Genomic DNA, 13,161 nt, shown 5'->3' on the forward strand with positions numbered 1-13,161 from the left:
TCGAACAAAATGTTTTTTTACGTAAACACATTTTGATTATACGGTGGATAATTAAAAATGGAGTAATTGTCAAAGAAGTAAAAATCAGAAATATATTTTGAACAATTTTGAAGAGAGAGAGAGAAACATTTAATTACAATTATATTTATTCTATATTCTTTCTTTCATATATAATGTTTCAATACAATAATTATTTCCTTTTTTTTAATGCAATGATATCCAGATATCAATTGAGTTTTTTTGACAAATTCCAACTGTTACATGTTTCTTACAGCAGCTGCTAAGCATCGAACATCTCTATCATATTATGTCAGAGACGACAAAATTTTACGAAGTATATTACTAATATTTTAACTTTCATTAAAAATGTACCCGGACAGAAGTTTATTGAATATTAAATTTGGAGGTGGTGTTTCCTTTAGAAAACATAATATATTTTATTTATAGATAATAAAAAAGGTTACATTATAAAAAATGTTATACTATGTATGTCAAATAAAATGAAAATGTGTGATAATCACTTTAATTGTAAGAAACTTACAATTTAAAATATAAAAATATTTTTGTATCCCTTTTATAATTTACATTTTTTTATAACTACGATTACATAAGCGGTCTAAAACTAGTATTATCTACAAGTTATCTATAGATAAACAACCATATAATTTTTATCTTCTTTCTAGATATATTTTAAACAAAATCATCTTCACACATCTAAACTAAGTTAATATTTTATCTCATCTTTATTTAGCTAATTTTATAAAATTATCTAAGCACAATATAGATTATATATGTTAAATAAAATGAAGATATATGTGATACTTACAGCTAACAGATCGATTTGCCTGTGCGGCAGCTGGTTCGTCATAATTGAATTTGTCACTGATAGAGGTCATCAATATAAAATCTTGTTTGTCATCAGGTAATGTTATATGCGCTCATTAATTAATCCTTCTACCGATCTGTTTAATAATTTATTAACGTGTTTTATTTGTGCCTCACAATTTATGTATGTTTTTGAGTCGATCATTGGATTGTCAAAGAAATAAGATATTGTCCTAGCTATTGTATTTGGAATATTTTTTGTTAAGGTCAATCCAACATCTAACGTCATTATTGCAATTCTCGGAATAGGGTATCCATGCTTGCTGAAACCAAATATATAGAATTAATGTCTGTTACATATTCACTTTTTCTACATAATAGACAGCAATTATTAATAAATCGCTTCATTCGAGTTTTATTTTTTGTTTGCAATCATTGTATTTATATGTTAGTATACATATTTTTACAGTATATATATTTAACATGAAAAGGCCAAAATTATAGATTTTTCGGATAAGAAAAATGTCTAAAATTGAAGAATCTATTGTTACAAAAATTGGTCACTGACGAATTTAAATTGTGACAAGGCGTTGAATTTTAATTTCGCTAAAACATTTTCTGTCAATGCAATGAAACTTTTAATAATCATTCAGATTGACGGTGTTTACATAATATATTTTATGCATCAACTGCAAATTTTACTTTTTTCTATGGCGGAATATATTATATAATGCAAAAATGTGTCAAGAATATTTACCCCTCTGTCTTTTTTATGAGAACAATAGTTCATAAAATATGTTTTGCTGAGAATCCCTAAACAAAGAATCTCTTTTAGGCGCTCCGAAATTGCATCTCTAATCAGGAAATATGTCAGAAAAAGTGCATCATATAGGCAAGACGGACTGAATACAAAATTTTTATTGTGATTGGCACCCAAAATCTTATGCAGACACTTCATCGCGAAAGAAAAACGTCCTTTCTTTATTGTTTCTTCCAGTGAATAGAATAGATACAGAATAAATAATAAACTTAAGAAAAAAAACGAATATTATGTATAGCTATAGTAATTTAATTATATTAAATTACAATAAAAAATATAAATAAATATCTTAAATTAACAATTTATGTAAGTAAACATATGTGTAAAATCAAAAGCATAATATAATGAAATGTTTCGATAATTATTTTAAACGCGTAAAATCAAATTTTATTATAACTCACGCTTAATTTTAAAATTAAAATCAATAATATATATGTGAAGACACCCGGGACTATAAAAAAATAGTAAAATAACTAATGTGTGTATACTGTTATTAATATTTAACAACACTGCTACGTTTGAACATCGATCAATACATGACAAATGAAAAGAACCAGCTATTATATTTAAAAATACTAATTATGCAAAACTTGAGATTGACGAATTTTATTGTTAAAAAAAAAAAAGAAGAAATAGTCACGGAGGCGCTTTTCAAGTTCTCGATCAAAGGTCTACATAAATATGAGTTTTACAATTCGGAAAACAGTTTTGCCTTCAGTCCATATAACTTATATAAAGGACTATTTTTAGCTTATCTTACGTCCAGTGGTGTTATCGAAAAGAACTTAAAAGAAATCCTTTTTTTAACGGAAGTCTCGGAAAAATGTGACTTGATAGATACTGTTAATTTTAATAAAAGCTTTGAAACGGAGATGATCGCAGAGGTAAATAATTTTGAAGCATTTTAGCATAAATTGATAGAAACAATATTGGAACAAAATTTAAAATTTTCATGAGACTTTGTATAAATTACAAATAAATTTATTTTAAAAAAATGAAGAACTTCACAACTCTAAATAATTTATTAAGTAATAAAAGTAATAAAAAAAATATATTTATGCAAAGTAGGTTCGAAACGTTGATACATTTTAAATCTTACAACAATAAATGAAATTCAGAAAAAGTTTCTTATCGAGATATTTAATTTAGAATTATTTATATAAATTAATAATTTAAATTAAATAAGTATTATTTTTTTGTATAAGTCTTTGTACAATTACCTACATTTTAATATATTTTAATATATATTTAACGTAGTTTGTTATATTTCTTAAAATATTGCCTTATCCATTGAAGAAATTCTCTATATAAAAGAAAGATATACCATAAGTTGTTGGAATTAGTCAAATTGTAAAGTCTTGCACAAATTTTCAAAATCTGCAATTATCACATACAATATATCATACAAAATCTAATATCATTAATACGTTTTTATTGTCTCCTTCAACACAAAAGTATTATATATATTTCAAAAAATAAAAATCATTGTCTTTTATTAATATACCTGTTTTAACTTATACAAATGCAACACTATCGTTTATAAAAGTTTCAAAATATTAGATATTAATAAATAGTAAATTTTAATTATGTCATACTTTGCATAATATACTTAAAGTATTAAAAAGAAGTTCATAAATTAATTAATTTTTCTAAATTTTTAAATTTATAAATTCTACTGCACTAATTCAAATTCTTACAATCACAATTTTTCTTATTTTATTGTTTATATTAATTAATACAATAAATATAGCAGAGAATAATAAATATATTTTATTCGTCGTTGATTCTCAATTGACATTGCATACAAAAATAGGGCATAGTATTTATCTACAAAAGTCGAACATATATATGTATATACATGTATATATCAATATAACATCTGTCTATTATGTTGGTCTATGCAACTACGGCATATTTTACGTTTTTATTTATTTGTTCTACTATTTAAAACGAAATCTAAGACACAAACTGTAAAATTTGTACTTTAATTGATTTTTTTATGAATAAATGTCTCAATAAACACTTAACCACGTTAAATTATAAAAAATTGTAAATTATACATATTGTTATCTAAAAGAATCTCACAAAGTTCAATATTTTTACAATTGTATATATATTATATACTAATATGCGATTGTTAGTGCGAGTATGTTCTTTACCTATTACAATTAATTCCGATTAATCGCAAAGCTTTCATTTTATGTTCCGCTATAAAATCTACAACGGTATTTTTTGTTAAACCAACATCTAAAAAATTAATTAAACATGAATAAAGATTAAATGTATACAAGGATCTAATTATAAATTAAGAAATGAGAGATGTACATTTCTCTTCTTTCTATACACATATAATGTAATTTATTAATTCCTTGTCAATTTACAAGCATATTAATAACTTAAAATTAATAGAAGTAATAAATAAGTTTCAACCTTTTCAGTTCCTATTTTGGTGACGTCACGATGTGTTTCAATACGCTTGTAATATGGTAGAGAATCATGAAGACAATTCGGGTAATTGTTCGGATAATCTTTTATATAAAAACATCGTGTATTTTCTAAATTATTCGTGACGCTGTAAACAATTAAAATAAAACCTTAATCATATGAAAATTTTTATAATAAAAAATTATATATGTATGCGTATAATAAAAAAAGAAAGATTATCGAGAAATAATGATAATGTCGATTCTAATAAATCTGTACTTACTATTTTGGTTTCCAAAATACACAGAATTGATTAGAAACTCGTAGTACATCGCAACGTAGACCAAGTCTTCTAGCCACGCTATGAAATATTGTATATACAATGATATCTTGACCAGATTTACTTTGTAAAACCTGTGCCAAATATAATACAGAACAAATTGATCAAAGCGAGAGAATATTAAGAACAATATATAATATATACATATATGGCCCATAATTATATATATTATAATCTCTAATAACTTACATGCTCTATACAAATCCATTTGATATCTTGGGGTGAACATGGGGTGATATTTGCTCGAAAGTTTAAGATGCTAAATATATATTCCTGAAGTGTATCCATAATCTGCGTACTTTCTGTTTCATTCCAATGATTATTTTTGATATTGTTGGTTTTCCAATAAGAAAAAGTTTCATCAGACGTGGAGAATATCGAATGGTTCGGATGCTTCTTTCTAAGAGAATTCAGTATTTCTTGTGCGATTGTATCCAATGATGCACTTACATTCGTGTAACATACATCTTTTCGAGGTTGAATACGTTGTGCTATGAAAGTACAAATTTCTTCTAAAAGCTGTTTTTTTTCAGGTTTCTCTATATATCTGTCCAATTTATTTCGTATCAAAGATAGCTTTTCATAATGAGACATTTCTATATTGCAATATCTTTCGATTGATTTGCGTTCAATTCTGTTAAAAAATTTATATATTGAAGTATTAACTAATGAATAAATACATTAAATTGTAATAATAGTAGCATTATGATATAAATAAAGATCTTACTGTGGAAATTGTGTTAACAAGCATTTAACCTCCTCAATATAAAACATATATATTTCAGCACATCTATATGCTTTTGTGTACGTTTAGGAACAAGTTGATCAATATTACCGCTGAATTTCTTGACATTTTTGAATGTTAATACATTAGCAATTAAGTGGAAGTAATTTTCATTTGATTCATTATAGTCATAATAATAATCATAAAAAAGAATTAGAGACAAATAATTTCGCAATTGAATCACAGAATTTATGCCTTTTGTAACAAAGTTTATGTTTTTTCCATCTTTTGTTTCCTTAAGACTTTCATATCTTTTCTTCGCATAGGGCCATCTAAAATACGACCATAAAATATTGTAATAAATTTTTGATAATGATACTTAGTGTTGTGTCAAGATTAATTTAAAATTAGCTGGATAAAGATGAAATAAAAGTATATAAATTCATCTTAGATAGGATAAAGATGATTTTGTTTTAAGTATATCTAGATAAAAGATATAATTATATGACGATTTATTTAGATAATTGTTTAAATAATAATATTTAAGACTGCTTATGTAAACACAGTTATACAAGAAATATAAATTATGAAAAAGATACAACAATATATGTATTCATATTTTTATTTATAAATTTTTATCGTTTTACTGTCTGCTTTAAGTATTTTAATGTGCTATGATTCTAAACCAAAATTATCTTAAAATTATTCTAGATAAATAATATAGTAAAGGTAGTACATTTTTTATCTACTTGTAAGATGCAGACATAAAGATAATACATATTTTTATTATCTATTTGCAGATAAGATGACGCCACAGTTCTGTGTATAGATTAAGTTTTTTTTTAATATTTTGTAGAACAATTTTTTCGAAAGCATATTTACAAACAATGTCGACTGTGCTTATATATGTCACTTGGCATGTTTTTACTTTTATAAAAATTTTATTGTGATTTCGATGTTATTTATAAAAAAGTACCGATAGAAAAATATCAAATCTGTTTCTATCACGTATATATATCATCTATATAATTTTTATATTTAAAAATGCAATTAAATATATTGAAGAATACACATTAAAATAAATAAGCAAAGTTACTTTTAAATTTTATTTTTAACAATTAAATCTAAAAAAAAATATTTAATGACTAAATATTTTTCGATCGATACAAGCCAACTAATATTTATTTAATTAGTTTATACTAACTACTTAATACAGTTTCGCACCTGTGTCGCACAAGTTAGGCCTCTTGCAAGAAAGTTCATGTTTTCTCCATCCTTTGTTTCCTTAAAAATTTTATATTGTCTCTTTACATCGGGCCATCTGAAAAACATAGTTATAAAAAAATGTTAATTATAAAAAGGACACAATAATATATATTTATTTATATTTATAAATTTTTATCGGTTTACCGTCTACTTTAAGTATTTTTATGTGCTATGATTTTAAACCAAAATTATCTGAAAATTACTCTAGATAAATAATATAGTAAAGAGTACTTTTTTCTTATCTACTTGTAAAATGCAGATATAAAGATAATACATATTTTTATTATCTATATACAGATAAGATGACGCCAGTAGTTCTTTCATTTAATTTTATTTAGATAACACACAGCAAACTTTGATAATAGTAAACAATGTGATTGCACAAGTAATTTTTCAAATTAATAAATTTTTTAAAGTATACAATTCAAAGTATGAATATATATATGTCACTTCTTTTTATACTTTAATCAGAAAAATAAAATATATAATATTCAATTTAAATTTGTAATTGTTTATGTAAATATTTATTTTTGAACTACATATTCCTAAAAGTATATTAAAATTATATTTTCATTTTGACTTTAATATGTATATTGCGTAATTTTATATGTGTATTCTATATGCTATTAATAAACTCTAATGTGCGTTTGTGTATATATTAAAATTTTTTAAAAATTAATTTTAGAACAATTTTTTCGAAAGCATATTTACATACAATGTTGACTGTGTTTATAAATGTTACTTGGCATGCTTTTACTTTTATGAAGATTTTATTATAATTTTAGTGTTATTTATTAAAAAAACAGATAAAAAAATATCAATCCTGTTTGTTTTAATCACGAATATATATCAAAAATATAATCTTTATTTTTGAAATACAATTAAATATATTGAAGAATACACATTAAAATAAATAAACAAAGTTAATTTTACGTTACATTTTTAGTAATTAAAAATTTAAAAGAAATTATTTAATGATTAAATCTTTTTCGACCGATACAGGCCAATTAATATTTATTTAATTAATCACACAACGTTTCATAGAATTTCTGTCGTTCTCAAGTGTACTGTCAAGTGTGCGAAGAACCAAAATTATGGTCGAAACACCGTGGTCGAAACGGTGTGTGATTAATGAGACAAACATCAATTGGCAAGTATCGGTCGAAAAATATTTAGTCTTTTAATTTTTGACAGCCGAAAATTATGAATTCTTATCAGTATATTATTTGATGTTTACATTCCGAACAAACATACATATATGTATTTATGTATATATAATGGTAGAGTTTTTCAAATTTATTTTTGAGCAATAAAAGAAATAATTAAATAAAATAAAATACAATAATAAAATAAAAGATTTAAATTTGAGTGATTCAATGAAAGTACAGTAATTTAATATGCAACATAAATTTTACATACTTAATTTTTCTAATATATACATTTTTTTAATATACTATATATGTTATATATAATTATATTATATATTATATTACATATTATATTATATTTTTATAAATAATGCAATAAAATTCATAAACCAATGTGCTAATGTGAACTAAAAGATCTAAAAAATTGAATTACTTTTAATTACTATAAACTATAAATAAATAAGTTTATCAATTGAATCAGTATAAAGAATAAAATTTGTGCGTTTGTCTTCTTTTATACATATATATAATCTATTTTTCTCTATCTGTTTATAAATTATTTAAGTTTTTATTTTTTTCACTATATTTTCAATATTTTTAATTTATTTTATATTTATGATATACGTTCTTCGCAGAAGTGATATACATTGTGCGACAAGCGTTAATGAGACAAAATAACAAAAAGATTTACAAACTACAAGAATTACCTTTGAGATAACTTTTTTTCCAAGAACTTGTCATATTTGGCTGCATAACGAAATTGCTTGCACACGCATCGAAAGTTAATGATATCATCCATAGTGATAACATTATAGCCGAGAATGGTGGCTATTATCTCTTTTGGTAAGCTCGTTATATTAGACATTATGAAAAATAAAACACAAGAAAGGAATATAAATTAAAGTGATTGCAATATACTATTCGCGTAATTAAGTCCTTGCTTTTCACAGTACACGAAATGAATCTGCCGATTACAAAGAGCACAAATATGTGTTTGATGTAGACGAGAAACGTTTCCACACTACAGACGGTCTGTTCTGTATTATGAAATTTGACCTTAGATTCTAAAGCCTTATTGCTTCTTCCCACTAACAATGAGATACAAATATAAGGACTTGTCACGGCATGCGCAGAAAATAAAATTTAGAACTAGCAAAAATTACCATTTTCTTCTATGCACTTGAAAGATAGAACGTGATAAATTATTTATTTATTATTAGTTTTTTGTTACTATTATTTATTTATTTATTGTTCTTTATTTAAGCTTAATTAATATAATATATTTTTACAAATTCATCAGTTATTTTAAATTTTATTAATTTCTATGTATTTATATTATGTATTATTTAAACTTAATTAAACTAATTTTATTTCAAATTATCAATTATTTTATTAAATTTTACCAATAATATTCATGTATATATATTTTACAGTTTTAAACTCCAGTGTTGTGAATTGTCAAATTTTCTCGATAAGAGAGAAAGAGAAAGAGAGAGATTTACATTTTTCATTCTTCAAATCTTTACAGATAAAATTCTCAGCTAAAATAAAATCCTCGACTTACAATACAAATATTTAATAATTGATGTATGTACATAGTTTATATAAGAATATTCTACAATTTTATGTAGTTATATTCGCGCGTATATACGGGGTGTACATATTCTAGAAATCTAAACTTTATAAGAATATAAAAACTCCATGGATTAAATGCAAATTCAAAATGAACAGACTATGCGAACTCAACGCGGATAAATAAATTTCAATTCGAGATTTTAGTTCTTATGTTTCCCTCTGATCCTCCTAAAAAGATGTAAAGGAGCAAAATATATCGGTCCAAAAGTTGCTGAATCGGGAACTCAGGAATTTAAATAAAGATTCTAAAATTGAGAACCAAGTTGAGATTTATTCCTAAATAGGCTTATTGTTAGCACTATGCTAAGCAAGTTTCGTGCCTTGTGCACAATTATAAGACATAAGGGAAAAATTTATTTTTATTATCTAAAACATAAACTTTCGCGTTCAGCTCGCATACCCTTGTTTATTTCGAGACTAACTTTCTTATTCATTAAGTATATTTGTTCATTTATTTTTCAAAAGTTTATATTAATCACTAAAAAACAACTAAATAGTAATATTCATATTTATCGGGTTTTCACTTACTTCTTTGGTAGCATTTGGAGAGGTGCAGAGATATTATGAAGTTGAAATAAATATCATTAATTTAAAAGAATTATTTATCTTATTAAATTTGTCGCAAATCTTGCGTTTCAGAATGACCTTAAATGTGTTTTATATCCAAGTGTGGAATATATTTGCTGTTCTAAGCATGTGTGTTTCAATTATGTTTTTTTATAATTTCAGATATATATAAAAAATTTTGGTATAAGTCTTTGTACAATTATCGGATTTTAATATATTTCCTGATATAGAATAAGAATGCCGCACACTTGAAACATTATGTATAAATTTCTTTATGTTTTATTCTTATATGATATATCAGAAATGTATCGATAGATAATAAGATGAAATTTTTATCACAAATATCACATGCTCCACGTTGTTTGTTATACCTTCTAAAATAATGCCACATCCATTGAAGAGATTCTCTGCATAAATGATACGATGAAAACATTCTTCGTTAATAGTTATGTTAAATTTTGTTATAATTTTTATTCCATTAAATTTATGTTCTTCCTTTGATTGTCTAACGAAATTAGTTAAAATATTTCAATTCACATCATGATAAATGCGCCGCATAATAAAATCAAAGAATGAATTTATAAATTTAAAAAATACAGCACAGACATTTAAATTAATGTTCAGATTTTTAATCTTAATTTAATTAAATTTGTTTAAACTTATTTCAATTTATAAATACGAATATTTATACAAATTATTAGTATCGTTACGACATTATTTATAATATGAAATATATTTCAATCTTTCTTCCTCTCTCTCTTTCTGTCTATCTTTCTTTCTTTTTAATAAATAATGTACAAATTTTAAGAATTTCGACAATTTTATGTAGTTTACTCGCGCGTATATACAGGGTGTAAACAATTATATAACGTGATATAGAGGATTATATATTGTTTAAATCGCTCGATCACTGAAGAAACATATTTGTAAAATTAATAAATTTATTTTTAAAAAATTAAATACAAGATGAGTGTTTTAACAGAAGTTTAAAAGAAACGGAAATTAAAGTGTTACATTTTAATGACATTAAATGTGTTCTGTGCCCAAATGCGAAGTACATTTGCTGTCTCATCACTAAACATGTGTTTCTCCAATTATGTGTTTTTTATATTTTCAGATATATAAACAATTTTTTTTTTGTATAAGTCTTTGTACAATTACCTACATGTTAATATATTTTAATATATATTTAACGTAGTTTGTTATATTTCTTAAAATATTGCCTTATTCATTGAAGAAATCCTCTATATAAAAGAGAGATATAAGTTATTGGAATTAGTCAAATTGTAAAGTCTTGCACAAATTTTCAATATCTGCAATTATCATACAATATATCATACAAAATCTAATATCATTAATACGTTTTTATTGTCTCCTTCAACACAAAAGTATTATATATATTTCAAAATATAAAAATCATTGTCTTTTATTAATATACCTGTTTTTACTTATACAAATGCAACACTATCGTTTATAAAAGTTTCAAAATATTAGATATTAATAAATAGTAAATTTTAATTATGTCATACTTTGCATATACTTAAAGTATTAAAAAGAAGTTCATAAATTAATTAATTTTTCTAAATTTTTAAATTTATAAATTCTACTGCACTAATTCAAATTCTTACAATCACAATTTTTCTTATTTTATTGTTTATATTAATTAATACAATAAATATAGCAGAGAAAAATAAATATATTTTATTCGTCGTTGATTCTCAATTAACATTGCATACAAAAATAGAGCATAGTATTTATCTACAAAAGTCGTATATGTATATACATGTATATATCAATAAAAATTAATTATTCGGAACTGTATCTCTTGGTACGTGATTACAAAGTTTCATATATAAATTAATCTCGAAACTTACATATAGAGAAATTGGCGCGAAAAATATAGGTCCGAAAAGTCGTTGAAGGGGGAATCTGATAATGATTAAAATTACAAAAATTCTTCTGGTTTGAAACGCTCTGCAGTTAGCCAAGAAAAATTATAGTTTTCAGAGTTTACTGCAGACCGATTTTAAACCCCTTTCTGTACGCATTTTAATGGGATGCTAAGTCTCTTCACATTTCACTATTCGGGGTGCTTATCCCTTATAGAAATTTGTCACTAGTAACGCCAATTCACTTGTTTCGAGTACTTCATCACTTATTTCGAGTACTTAAATTACTGTATATCAATATTTTAAGTACTTGAAATAAGTGATTAATTGGTATTACTAGTGATAAATTTCTACAAGAGATTCATAGTAAGAGACTTTTTTCTGATTTCTATTTTAAAAATTACCCTTTATCATGAGATGTAATCGCCATATTGGATTCGCCATTTTCGATTTTGTAATTTTTACATTAGATTCAGAATCAACTGTACTAAAACCTCCCTGGAAGTATCTTTTCTTCTAAATTAAATGATTGCTTTCTGTCTATGCTTGACCGCTAACGTCAGAGGGTGGTTTTTACCCTTAAACCATTGCCGAAATAAAAAAATACGTGTCGATTATTTTTAAATGTATATCAAGATACATTTTAAATGTATCTTACCCAGCATTGGAAGTTTAAGGGCAATCGGTTGAACAAGAAAAATTCTTGTTCTATACGTTGGCAGTTATAGCAGAATCTTGAGGGTAAAGTCTTGCCAACCTTTTATTTGGTACGTAATGTGCACCGTTAAATCCATGAAAATAACGACCTATTTCGTTATTCTCGATCCATTGCGGCGTTGTTAATTCCAAAAAGTCTAAAATACAAAGTGCAGCTTAAAATTATAATGTAAATTAGAATCTATTTTTTTTAATTGATTAGAAGCCGCACATATGAATGATATTTAAGTCTCGAGTTGAGGTTTAATTCCAAGTAACTCTTAGCATCGTATCAAGCAAAATTCATGTGTACAACACAATTATTCAGTTACAGCAAAAAATTTATTTCGTTATCACTGACACTATTATCTGCTTACACTCTTTTAGTCAGTTAAATTCAAATTTCTAGTCAATATATATATATATATATATATATATAAATTTCAAAATTTTTAATAACAGTTTAATAACTACGATATAAACAACATAATCAGTAAAATATAGATAATAAAATAAAAAATAGAAATAAATAAGTTAAAAGCTACCAGGGGATGCATGAGTTCGTAGAATAACTAAATATAATTTTAAATAAAAACATATTTTAATGATATTCATACCTTCTCCCACATAACAAAGTTCGTTATAGTTGTTAAGAATTATGTAATATGTGTTGTGCTCTTGATAATTATGACAGTAATTTATCGGCATTAACCATTTGTGCTCACGTGTCAAGCAGAATCCAACCCTACATTTAAGTCTTTTTGTTTCTTTTTTGATGAACTTAATATGTTCATCTTTGTGTCGATGCCATCCGATTATTACACCTG

General features: G+C 24.5%; 2 protein-coding genes across 2 annotated transcripts; both read right to left on the reverse strand.

Moving 5' to 3' along the window:
- Window positions 1-620: 620 nt before the first annotated feature.
- Window positions 621-8,578, reverse strand: LOC114937644 (uncharacterized). Its single transcript, XM_085488770.1, has 7 exons — window positions 8,255-8,578; window positions 6,358-6,454; window positions 5,137-5,465; window positions 4,599-5,043; window positions 4,353-4,483; window positions 4,076-4,217; window positions 621-1,148 (listed from the first exon to the last, which is right to left on the reverse strand). The coding sequence occupies exons 3-7, from the start codon at window positions 5,181-5,183 to the stop codon at window positions 1,059-1,061; spliced, it is 855 nt and encodes a 284-aa protein (XP_085344896.1). The 5' UTR covers window positions 5,184-5,465; window positions 6,358-6,454; window positions 8,255-8,578; the 3' UTR covers window positions 621-1,058.
- A 3,724-nt stretch (window positions 8,579-12,302) lies between these two features.
- Window positions 12,303-13,161, reverse strand: LOC114937389 (F-box only protein 21-like). Its single transcript, XM_029310822.2, has 2 exons — window positions 12,952-13,161; window positions 12,303-12,492 (listed from the first exon to the last, which is right to left on the reverse strand). The coding sequence occupies exons 1-2, from the start codon at window positions 13,040-13,042 to the stop codon at window positions 12,347-12,349; spliced, it is 237 nt and encodes a 78-aa protein (XP_029166655.1). The 5' UTR covers window positions 13,043-13,161; the 3' UTR covers window positions 12,303-12,346.

Source organism: Nylanderia fulva, unplaced genomic scaffold (assembly GCF_048542155.1).
Source record: "Nylanderia fulva isolate GAGA-0341 unplaced genomic scaffold, ASM4854215v1 Scaffold71, whole genome shotgun sequence".
Classification (NCBI taxonomy): domain Eukaryota; kingdom Metazoa; phylum Arthropoda; class Insecta; order Hymenoptera; family Formicidae; genus Nylanderia; species Nylanderia fulva.

What these genes read in the sequence shown, in the direction of transcription:
- LOC114937644 (XM_085488770.1), bottom strand. Translation starts at nt 5,183, where the DNA reads ATGTTTTATATTGAGGAGGTTAAATGCTTGTTAACACAATTTCCACA. An exon ending in GTATTTTGGAAACCAAAATA is followed by an intron (nt 4,218 to 4,352) that starts GTAAGTACAGAT and finishes AATTGTTTACAG; the next exon opens with CGTCACGAATAATTTAGAAA. An exon ending in CCAAAATAGGAACTGAAAAG is followed by an intron (nt 1,149 to 4,075) that starts GTTGAAACTTAT and finishes ATTTGGTTTCAG; the next exon opens with CAAGCATGGATACCCTATTC.
- LOC114937389 (XM_029310822.2), bottom strand. Translation starts at nt 13,042, where the DNA reads ATGCCGATAAATTACTGTCATAATTATCAAGAGCACAACACATATTAC. An exon ending in ACTTTGTTATGTGGGAGAAG is followed by an intron (nt 12,493 to 12,951) that starts GTATGAATATCA and finishes TTTGTATTTTAG; the next exon opens with ACTTTTTGGAATTAACAACG.